This window comes from Armigeres subalbatus, chromosome 1, assembly GCF_024139115.2.
Source record: "Armigeres subalbatus isolate Guangzhou_Male chromosome 1, GZ_Asu_2, whole genome shotgun sequence".
NCBI lineage: Eukaryota > Metazoa > Arthropoda > Insecta > Diptera > Culicidae > Armigeres > Armigeres subalbatus.
Window position 1 is genome coordinate 193,881,197 of NC_085139.1, and position 12,579 is coordinate 193,893,775.

The 12,579-nt window shown below is 40.8% G+C and overlaps 1 protein-coding gene across 2 annotated transcripts in view; it reads left to right on the forward strand.

The window, feature by feature from the left end:
* The window catches only part of LOC134205629 (glutathione synthetase-like), a 73,496-nt gene that overhangs the window by 59,809 nt on the left and 1,108 nt on the right, over window positions 1–12,579 (forward strand). The window contains exons 3-4 of one of the 2 annotated variants that reach the window (XM_062681047.1): window positions 127–299; window positions 12,411–12,453. In XM_062681047.1, the coding sequence (XP_062537031.1) occupies window positions 127–299; window positions 12,411–12,453 (216 nt within the window). Of the gene's footprint in view, window positions 1–126; window positions 300–11,768; window positions 11,903–12,410; window positions 12,454–12,579 lie in introns of both variants that reach the window. The other variant, XM_062681046.1, reaches the window with a different exon arrangement.

Sequence of the window (12,579 nt, forward strand, 5' to 3'; positions counted from 1 at the left end):
GCTAACAATTTATTGAAGTACTTATAACATATTCAACCAACTGTGACAGACAGAATCACAAACACTCTAAACTGAACTGACCAACCAACCCAAAATCAAAATTCCCACTTCGTGTTGTTGATTTAGCCGATTTCGTTGGGACTTTTACGATCCGATTTGATGCTGGAAACAAGGTGCGAGAACTCATGCAAGGTCAGGTGCGCTCGGGCCAAGGCCTACTGCTGCTGGAAACAGGTGGAAATTAATTCCATCGCCTCGGGCTTTGGTCATTTGGGACCGGCGAGCAAAGCCATTCAAAGGTTTTTACTAAGCCTTATCATCTTTATTTTGACGCAGTTTTTTCTTTAGACTTTCCTCTTACCCCGTACCGTTCAACATGCCCCTCCCGCACAGATTTATCTACGACTTTCCCCAAATAGGGGTTTCGGATTACCGTAGTCAATAGAAGTTTTGTTAGATGTTACAAAACCAATCGATTTTGTTATAGAAAAGTTTAAGTAGAAATATTCAATGTAAAAGTAAGCTTTGGATAATTAATTGAATAGTTAAGTAAATTAAAGGTTGATCCGTAGCCCCACAAATATACCCTATAAGTCCATAAAACTTCATGCTTCCCAAAGGATGCTTTAAAGCATCAACACTTTTCATCATACATACATACATACTCACATTTGCTGATTTAATGCCATTAACGATGCTCCATAATCATATTCATTCACGAGACATTTATATTTTTTATTTCAAGAGGACAAAATAATAAATGTTTGTGAAATTGACTCTCAAGTATCAATATTGTTTGCAGTTTGAATCCCTTCCTTTTTGTACAAATCTGCTTTTTATTATTTTGTTCGTTGTCCAAATTTTTCAATTGCATGACAACTTTAACATAATGATGGCACGAAACGATAACTATTACTATTAAAGTAGTACTTAGACAAACAGTTATGGTATATATCTACTAATCTGTGCAGGTTATTCTCTACAAATAATTGGATGATTGTTGTCAATGGACATGTCACATTCATAAACTTCATTAATTTTTCATGAGTCATTCACATTTTCCAGTTGCATGACAACTAGGTATAACATAGTAATATAATAAAATTGATAAATATTATGATTTTTTTTACGTTTCAGATAAAAATACAGTTCAATTGATTATACTTTTCTATTACTGTCTGCAGGTTATTATGTACCATCAACTTGGTTACCGTTTCTGCCTTATCTATTTTGTATTTTTCTATATCTTTTAATCTCTCTGGTTGTAGCTCTAGAACTGGAAAGATATGGATATCTTTCCTTATGTGTACAACTCGACTATTTTAGTATTGATGCGGAGAAATGGAAGTACACAAGAGCTTGTTTCGAATTTTACTAACTTTCCCAATACGTTGGAATTCGAATAAAACACGTGATTATTCTCTCCTAACATGAACCTATGCTACTGTTAATCCAACGAAAAACTTTTCTTCAGTGCATATTGTGAGCAAGGTTGTAAAATGTCATTTCATGTTGTATCACTAATTATATATATATATCTACTAATCTGTGCAGGTTATTCTCTACAAATAATTGGATGACTGTTGTCAATGGACATGTCACATTCATAAACTTCATTAATTTTTCATGAGTCATTCACATTTTCCAGTTGCATGACAACTAGGTATAACATAATAATATAATAAAATGATAAATGTTATGATTTATTTTACGTTTCAGATAAAAATACAGTTCAATTGATTATACTTTTCTATTACTGTCTGCAGGTTATTATGTACCATCAACTTGGTTACCGTTTCTGCCTTATCTATTTTGTATTTTTCTATATCTTTTAATCTCTCTGGTTGACGCTCTAGAACTGGAAAGATATGGATATCTTTCCTTATGTGTACAACTCGATTATTTTGGTATTGATGCGGAGAAATGGAAATACACAAGAGCTTGTTTCGAATTTTACTAACTTTCCCAATACGTTGGAATTCGAATAAAACACGTAATTATTCTCTCCTAACATGAACCTATGCTACTGTAAATCCAACGAAAAACTTTTCTTCAGTGCATATTGTGAGCAAGGTTCTAAAATGTCATTTCATGTTGTATCACTAATTATCTGAAAACTTCACTACCAATAATCGCATATTTGTTCCATTCAGGCGTCGCATGGTTATTTTATTGCCCTAACATGTGCACTGGTTCACTAAGATAAATGAGAACTTTGATTCTTTTTGTTCACACGTATGGACACGTGGACACCACAATGCAATTGAAATGATTATACTTCAAATGTGTCTCTACTATTTTTGGCCTTTTGTGTTAACCAAATAGAAATATATCTATAAAGCAAAATTAGATGACCCTTCTTTTTGTATAAAGTGAACATTTTTTAGTAAGGGGCGGTACACTAATTCATGAGGCTAACACTGAAGTCTGTGGCAAGTTTCGCCTCAAATCTCTTTATAGGAAGTTCAGCAACTGGGACTAATATGCGATTGCAGGCAGTTCCTTGATAATGATATTTTGTAACACTGGTTCCAGGAGATGTATAACAATTCCCTGTATTTAGTGATAATATAGTACTCACGCATTAACATTTTATTCCATTTTCAATTTGCTTTGATGACGTTAATGTTGAATAATAAGAGCGCTACTAAAACGTGCGCTTCTAGAGTAAGTGGAGGAGCCAAAACCGTAGTGCATGTAACACCAGATTCTACCAATTAGTCTATGTTGAGATAGTTACTGCATGCATACTAATTATCTACTACGTATTAATTGGAATATTTTTGCTAACGTACACACCACTTTCCCAAATTCAACATGAAACATCGATAATCCTCAATCATTTACTTCACTATATATGTCTATTTTGTAAGAAATTACGTGGTACATACGGGCTGCACGCATCAGTACTATTAGTGCAGTATAGATTTAGAATTTAGGTATAATTTAATTTGTTCATCTATCAGAACATTGTTATCGCATCCGTCAATAGGAAACGAAAACATCTATCGTGGGGGAGATATCTATCAGTCAAAATGGAGTTCAGTAAAACTTATTTGCGATCAACACAGTGCGGAATCGAAGAAGTAGTCCCCTCTGACAACTTTCTTACTATTACTTATGGGTCCTGTACAGTGTACACTCTGATTGGTGGAGACATAAAAGATGTCCATCCTGAGTAATGTCCAGCTACTTCCGTCTACTTTTTTTATTTCTTCATGGAGGCTACACCGCCATGATCCTCTTACTGATTTTGTTTCACCCCTATGTCAGCTCCACTTCCGTTCCCGAATTGCAGTTGCTATTAGCCTCTGGTAACAATGACGATGAAGCTCGTTGCTTGAGATCCAGTTATAGGGCCACCAGGAAACAGTTCTGTAGCGCAGGCATCTGTTAATGAATACCCGGAGCCGTTGGGTGATTTTTCCAGTAAGACCCGCACTTTCAAGGCCAATGAGATTGCCACCTGCGAGCTTTTCACTCTAGAATATAAGGTGTATTTACCGTCAGCAGTGTGTGAGATCGCGGGGGTGGTGACAGAGGGATGCGTATGACATGCGACGATTTGAAACAAGGTTTTGGTCGTTTCAAGAACGTTTCTTTGCCTCATGTTGCGATACTGGATTGCAAACAAATGTATTCGGTGTCGCAGGAGGGAGAGAAGCGGATTTATTCCCCGTCTGACTCTTTCTGCGTCACATTTTCCGGGTCCGCACTGCCTGACTACGTAGTGATTGGCAAACTTCGTCTACCTCTTTGGCTGTATGTACCGAAGGTGATGAACTGTGTTTATTGCAAGCAGCTGGGCCACACCGCTCAGTACTGCTGCAATAAACCTCGCTGTGCATCATGCGGAGAGAAGCATGTGGAGGGGGCGTGCAAGACGGCACCGAAATGTGTCTATTGTGACGAAAGCCCTCCATATGCTCTTGAAGCTTGCCCAACGTACATACAGCAGCGAATCCACCAGAAGCGGTCTCTTCAGCAGCGTTCTCGGCGAAGTTACGCCGAATTGTTGAGGAAGGCCGCATCTCTAGTCGTTTCTGACACCATCTACTCGTCTTTTCCTTTGGACGATCAAGGTAGCTCCGACTCCGAAGTTGCAAATGGGGTTCCCTTTGTTTTCAATGGCTCAACGAGGAAGAAAATAAAACAGAGCCAGCGACCCTAGAAAACAGCCTCAAAGTGAGCCCCAATCCAACATGGTCAATTGCACAGCAGGTGTAAATACTCAAAAACGATCAACTTTTGTGGTTTCACATCGGGAGGATCGAGAGTTTCCACCGCTTCCGGGAACATCCTAAAATCCCAGATGCCCCAATTTTTGCGATTTCTTAGCCAGAAAGAGAGCATAGAGAGCAAGCAGAAGAGCCCCCGAGCGCTCCAATGTTCACTCTTTCTGGTATCGTGGAGCTCATCCTCAACTTCTTCGATGCTTCCGACCCCGTGAAGAACATGGTCAAAACTGTTCTTCCTATTCTGACTCCTCTCCTGAAGCAGCTGGCTTCAAAAATGCCCCTCCTCGAGTCATTTGTATCCTTTGATGGCTAACTTAGTCAATAAGGGTAACACGATTTCGATTCTACAGTGGAACTGTCGAAGTATTCTTCCAAAATTAGATATTTTTAAATTTGTAGTTAACAAATTACAATGCGATGCTTTTGCTTTATGTGAAACATGGCTAACACCCGATGTGAACCTTCAATTTCCTGATTTCAACATAATCCGCCGCGATCGGGCAAATCGATATGGAGGGGTGCTTTTAGGGATCAAAAAACAGCACTCCTATAGAGTCGAAGATAGAGTCGATCTTGCACCAATGTCTGGCACCGAAGCTGTCGCATGTCAGGTGACTATTCGAGGAAAAGACCTCAGTATCGCCTCGATATATCATACTCCAAACCCGCGATATCTCGTAGAGATCTCTCTCGCCTTTATATGCCCGGGTATGCCCGAGCCGCGGTTGCTCTTGGGAGATTTTAACTCCCACGGAACAGGCTGGGGGGAACTGTACGACGACAACCGTTCAACAATGATATACGACCTCTGCGACGACTTTAATATGACAATTTTGAATACAGGAGAAGTTACACGAGTAGCTCCTCCAGCAAGAGATAGCCGTCTAGATCTTTCCATTTGTTCGAGCTCATTATCGTTGGACTGTACTTGGAAGGTGGTCCAAGATCCCCATGGTAGTGATCATTTGCCGATCGAAGTCTCGATTTCCAATGGACGTAATCAATCTGTTTCTATCGACCTCTCGCTCTCATATGACCTCACGAAGCACATCGATTGGGGCACATATGCGGAGGCCATCATTGATGGCGTAATGTCGATAGAAGCACTTCCACCGCGAGAAGAGTACGAGTTTCTATCCCAGTTGATCCTTGACAGTGCTCTTCAGGCACAAAGCCGGCCAGTGCCAGAAGCTTCGGTTCGTAGGAAACCACCCAGTCCGTGGTGGGATGTCGAGTGTACACAACTTTATTGCAAGAAATCCGCCGCGTTCAAAGAATTTCGGAAACACGGTTCGATCGTTCTTCACAAACGGTACATCGCGCTCGAGATCCAGTTCAAGAAACTGGTCAAAGTGAAGAAACGTGGATATTGGCGCACGTTCGTTGAAGGTTTATCGCGCGAGATTTCAATGAAAACTCTGTGGACCGTCGGGAGAAGAATGTGCAACGCGTCGTCCGTAAATGAAGATCGTGAAAGCTCGTCGCGGTGGATACTTGACTTCGCAAAGAAAGTTTGTCCGGATTCGGTGCCAGTGAAACAAGAGCTACGTGATGCTCTTGCTGACACGGATGACATGGATTGCCCCTTTTCGATGATTCAGTTCTCGCTTGCTCTTCTTTCATGTGACAATTCCGCTCCAGGGATGGATAGAATCAGGTTCAATTTGCTTAAAAACCTCCCAGACGTCGCGAAGAGGCGCTTATTGAGCCTGTTAAACCAGTTTCTGGAGTGCAACATTGTTCCGGATGATTGGAGGCAAGTGAGGGTGATAGCCATCCAGAAACCCGGAAAACCCCCGTCAGATTATAACTCGTATCGCCCCATCGCGATGCTGTCATGTCTTCGGAAGTTGTTGGAGAAGATGATTCTCTTCCGGCTAGACAAATGGGTTGAATCGAATAGTTTTTTTGTCAGATACACAATTTGGTTTCCGCAGGGGCAAGGGAACGAACGACTGTCTTGCGTTGCTTTCTTCAGAAATTAAGCTTACTTTCGCTAAAAAAGAGCAAATGGGCTCAGTTTTTTTTTTGGACATTAAGGGGGCTTTTGATTCAGTTTGCGTTGATGTCTTATCCGCCAAACTCCACTCGTGTAGACTTTCACCAATTTTAAACAATTATTTGTACAATTTGTTGTCAGCGAAGCGTATGAGTTTTTCTCATGGTGACTCGGCAACTTCACGAATTAGCTACATGGGTCTCCCCCAGGGCTCATGTTTAAGCCCCCTTCTTTACAATTTTTACGTCAGAGACATTGATGAATGTCTCATGCCAAGTTGCTCGTTAAGACAGCTTGCAGATGCTTGTGTTGTATCCGTTTCGGGGCCAACCGCAGATGATCTGCAAGGACCGTTGCAAGATACTCTGGACAATTTGTCCACTTGGGCTACGAAGCTGGGTATCGAATTCTCTCCGGAGAAAACTGAGATGATAGTCTTGTACGAGAAAGACAAAAAACATAAGCCGGCATAGTTCCCGTTTCAATTGATGGGTAAGACAATCATTCACTGCATGTTTTCTAAATACCTCAGGGTCTGGTTCGACTCGAAAAGTACCTTCAGGAAGCACATTGTGTATCTGACACAAAAATGCCAGAAACGGATCAACTTCATGCGATCAATAACCGGAACATGGTGGAGATCTTATGACGTTGTATAGAACAACCATTTTGTCGGTCCTCGAATACGGTAGTTTCTGCTTCCAGTCTGCGCTCTCTTCGTATCGCGTTAGGATGTATGAATTCGACACATACGATGAGCTTGGAAGTACTTGCGGGAGTACTGCCACTAACAGATCGTTTCGCGGAATTATCGCTCCGGTTCCTCATCCGCTGTGAGGTTCTCAATCCATTGGTCATTGACAACTTCGAGAAGCTGCTCGAACAAAACCCTCAATCCCGATTCATGAGTATTTACCACTGGTACATAACGCTGGAGGTAAGCCCATCTTTGGTTGACACCAATCGTGCTAACTTCTTAGACTCTTACAGTTCCTCTGTTACTTTTGATCTGTCCATGAAGCAGGAGATCTGTCCATGAAGCAGACTTTCTGTGTGCGGAGGTCATACCTCTATTATTTGCAAGCAAATACGGACACGCCAGTGAGGAGAGAAGCTTTTTTACAGACGGGTCAAAAATGGATGACTTCACTGGTTTCGGTGTTTTCAACGTTTTTCATAGCGCCTATTTTAAGCTCAAAGAGCCTTGTTTCGTGTATACTGCTGAGCTAGCAGCTATACACTATTCACTCGAGCAAATCGCATCCCTACCTCCTGACCACTTTTTCATCTTCACCGACAGTTCAAGTTCCTTGGAGGCTGTTCGGACAATGAAACCGGTTAAGCACTCAGCGTATCTTCTGAATGGGATACGGAGAGATCATAACGGTCTTACACAATCACCATGACTTGGGTCCCTTCTCATTGCTCGATCCCTGGAAATGAGAAAGCGGACTGTTTGGCTAAGGTGGGCGCTATGGAAGGTGATATTTACGATCGAAAAATCACCTTCGATGAATTTTTCACATTAGTTTGACAGGAAACCTTGAACAGCTGGCAACAGAAATGGACAAATGGGGAGTTGGGTAGATGGCTGTATTCAATTCGCCCGCAAGTAGCTGATGTAAAACTGTAATCATTGTCTGCCCATTCCCTTGTCTTTCGTACCCTATATCGAATGTCTTCCTCTTGTTGTACATTTCCATGTCTATCGTTAATCCCTTCCGCATGTCTTCCTCTCGTCGTTGTCTCCCAAAAAAAGTTTGTTTGTCCCGTTACAGATGTAAAAATGCGAGGAATGTCAACTTTGTGAACATCAGCATCGTAATTACTTACGCACCCTAAAATCCTTTCCTTTCCTACTGTATTATTGTATTCCCTAACCTCGACTAAACCGCGAGTCTTTCGGTTCTCCAAAACTAACACTATGTATAAGAATCAAGAAATGTATTGTTAAACTTGATTTCGGCTCCGTAACGCTTCACGCCAAATGAGCCTTCCAAATAAACGAAAGATTTAAAAAAAAAACCGTCCCTGATCGATATCCTGTTCCCCACATTCACGACCTGCTGCGCTCATTCCACGGTAAATCCATTTTCTCTACGATAGATCTAGAAAGGGCATACCACCAAATAGGGGAACTGTTCCCATCTCCATCTCACTGAACATATATTGATCTCATCGCGAAACAAAGAAATACGGCACCAATTTCGTCGCTTCTTTCTGTAAGCATGCGTGTTAACTACTGAAAAAAATCACAAAAATAAGAAACAAATCTAATACCTTTCCATTGATTTGTTATTGATGGGATGAACATCGGAGCCGTGGGATGAAGTCCAGGAGCCGTTCCCCTACCTGTGGAAGAGGAGTATATTCCAAAACAGCAGTGATAATACCATTCGGATTATTCAAATCATCGACTGCCATGTGCATGTTATGGCTGACATTAGAACCTTCACACAAGGGTGCGATGGTTTGCAGGCTCGTGATTCAACATTCGCCCCAATCGTATAACCCAATGGATCAATGGGGGACACAAATCTTTCGATCAAAATATCATGCTGTTCTTCAGCCATTTCATAGACGATGTCTGCATAGCATCTTCTCCGCCTTCAGAGCTCTGCGAGCACTTGCGTATTGTGGGAAGGGTCATTTGGCCGAAAGCCGTTTGGCCGAAAGCCGTTTGGCCGAATGCCACTAGGCCGATCAGACCATTAGGCCGAAACCCATCGGGCCGAAGGGTCCTTTTGGCCGAAAGGGTCGTTTGGCCGAAAGGGTCATTAGGCCGAAAAGATCATTTGGCCGAAAGGGTCATTTGGCCGATAGGATCAGTTGGCTGAATAGGACATTCGGCCGAATAGTTCATTTGAAAAGTGAGAAATTTGGAATGAGAAGAGAGATATCTCGCTTCGCACTCTTCGTTTTTCTCTTCTCACTGTAAAAAGTGAGAAGCGCGTAATGAGCAGTGAGACGTCTCACTACTCACTTTGCGCTTCTTATTTTTTACAGCGAGAAGTGATAAATGAGGAGTGAGAAGTGAGACGTCTCACTCCTCACTCCTCATTTCTCACTTCTCACTGTGAAAAGTGAGTAGTGCGAAGTGGGTAGTGAGACATTTCACTACTCATTTCGCGCTTCTCACTTTTTACAGTGAGAAGAGACAAATGAAGAGTGAGTAGTGAGACGTCTCACTACTCACTTTGCGCTTCTCACTTTTGACAGCGAGAAGTGATAAATGAGGAGTGAGAAGTGAGACGTCTCACTTCTCTTTCCTCATTTCTCACTTCTCACTGTGAAAAGTGAGTAGTGCGAAGTGGGTAGTGAGACATCTCACTACTCACTTCTCACTGTGAAAAGTGAGTAGTGCGAAGTGGGTAGTGAGACGTCTCACTACTCATTTCGCGCTTCTCACTTTTTACAATGAGAAGAGAAAAATGAAGAGTGAGAAGTGAGACGTCTCTCTTCTCATTCCCAATTTCTCACTTTTCGAATGACCTATTCGGCCAAAAGACTCTTTCGGCCAAATATCCTATTTGTCCAAATGGCCCTTTCGGCCAAATGACCCTTAATTCATTTCGTTTCACTCAATCGTACGCTGCTTTGAAATCAATAAACAGGTGATGCGTCAGTAATCATTTGTTCTTCATTTTGGTTTTTCCTCTTGCTGCGGTAGGTTTGGTTTTCGACTGCTCTTGCTTTCTCGTACCAATCACTACTCAACCGGCTACCTGACACCAACATCCGGTTTACTACAACGTTCTTCTCATCTGTAAATCTCTGACACTCTACATCGAACCAACCCATCCTGGGTCGCCTCTGTGCAGCGCCTAATACTTCTCGTGCTGTTGTGCTCACTGCTCCATTGGTCGACTCCCATAGATCGTTGATGTTTTCACTCCTTCCGCCGACAATCGCTGGATATTGAAACGCATAGTTCGCTGTGATATTTCATTCGATACAGTTGACAACCGTGATCGACAACGAGGTAGTGATCCGTGTCAACGTTCGGCACTCAGACAGGCTCTCATCCAGTAAGTTCGGACTTGTCCTGTGTGAATGTCTGCACATCTAACCGAACATGATCTACCTGGTTGCAAGTTTCACCATTCCAGGTGTGCTTTCGGATATCCGAACCATTGTCCAGATGTCAGCCCACCATTTTGCGGGTGAAGTATACTGTACTATGCTAAAACCAGTTGGGTAGCACGATGTTTCGCAGCCAACATCTCAAAGTGAAATTAATAGTAGTATTCGTTTTCTTCACAAACATTTGATTTGATTCTCATTGTGATCCAGAAATGTCAATGTTGGCTGCAAAACAAGCCCATTGTGTGAGATATGGATGACACCCACCTGGCTAAAACCATTATTGCTGAAGTGTTGCTTGCCATATACCACTAAATTGAAGCTCGATGTAACCAATTAAGGTTGACGCCCATGCAGCCTTATTTCAACGCTGCGTGCATGCAGGTGTCCATAGAGAAAAAGCGCTAACGCAACTTGTAAAGTGAAGTAAGAAAAAACTGAATACGAACAGAAGTTCCTCAAACAAATGAGATCGTTTGTTTAAAACATGAAACTTTCTAAACAGATCGTAAACTCTTACATTCTTTACAAATCTTCAAGCTATGTTCCATTTTTCAAAGACACTGTTATTGTACTTAAAAACATAACACTTATTGTTCTTATAATCGTCAAAGGAGTTAAAAATGTCACCCATCTTTAGGGTCGGACATTGTCCTGAAACCTGTCGACAGAATGGTAATTTTTAACTGACGATTGTAAGAACAATAAGTGTTATATCTTGTCTCGCGTCGCGTCTTTGTGTCTTGTAGTTCTTATGTTAGCACAAACAAAAATCCTTTTGAACTGTTATTGTACTTATTTTATCTCAGCACTGTTTTTTCGACAATTGCAAAATAAATAAAAATAGCGACAACGGAAAATGCACGCCTAAAAATGACTGAAAGTATTCAATTGATTTTTCAACAATGTCGCTATTTAAATTCTTATTCGGAGAGCACTTAAAAATAAAAAGATGTGAGTGAAATGAAAAGGAACACTTTTCAATAACGAATGTAACGAAATGTTGTTTTTAAAGTCGCCTGTTTGAATGAAATACCAAAGCCCAAGACGATCTGCGATAGCCTCCAAATCACCCTATTCAATCAAATCTGATCTTTACCTAATGAAATGTAACTTAGTTGCAGCACTTTCTTGCATGCATCAAGTTTTAACAGACAAGATTTTTTTAAACGATCACTAATGAATCTAGACACGATCGGTTGCAGAGAAAGCAGTATATTCCTATAAGGAGGATCAATAGAAATTTATGGATAGCCCAGGCACATTAAAAAGGCAAAATAGTCGTTAAATATAAAAGTTTCCTGCTATTTCGATGAATATCTTGTTATTTTGCAAGAAGCAAAACTGATTCAATCCCTTACTTCACACCACGCCCATTCATACCACCGGTTCTACTTGTGCAGCGGAATGATAAAAATCACACAAACCACCCTTTCCCTCAATTCCAGCCGCTCTCGCTCAGTTTACTCCGGTCTGACTATCTGGCAAATTTTCTAGAATCGAACGCTATTAAACAGGTGGAAATCAACACAATCGCGTCCAGCTTTGGCGGTATCTCAACTTTCATGACACCAATGCATAGGTATAAGTTTTCTTTAATATTTGCTATACTGTTCTCTACTGGTTTATCTGTAAATTTTTAGTCCACTGATTGCTTGACCTGTTTTTTTTTAACAAATTAATTTATGTTATGCCAGGGAATTCCTTATGTGGGATGTTTCTAACGGCTCACTAATTCGTTACTACCTTAATCAATATCAAATTTTGTATAGCACGCCACATTGAATCAATAATTGGTAAAAAGGACCGCACATTTTTCTTCACAATGCTAATTTGATGAGAATTCAATTTCATGAACATTTATTCCCAACTTGGAGCTAGAATTCTATCCCTGCTTACATTTTTTGTTCTTGGAACTATTTTCAAATCGAGCTTTAAATTCTAGAATGTTTTAGAATTTTACCAAACTTTAAAAATATACATTTTACTTTGCATGCTGTTGAATTTTACATTGGAGTTTGTTTGCCAGTATTAATTCTCTCGATTTGTTTCTTTACTTCGAAATTTAAATTGTTCTTTCTTCCGAATAGCTACATTCTAAAGGAGTTAGGCCATGCTGAAAAGCTAGTTGATGTAAGTAAAATAATTCAAATTTAATTGAAATGCTTGTCAATAAATGTATTTCATTTACGTTTGAACTTGGAACAATAGCTGAAATGATTACCATGAGCGGGTTTTACGTAACAGTATCAAACATGT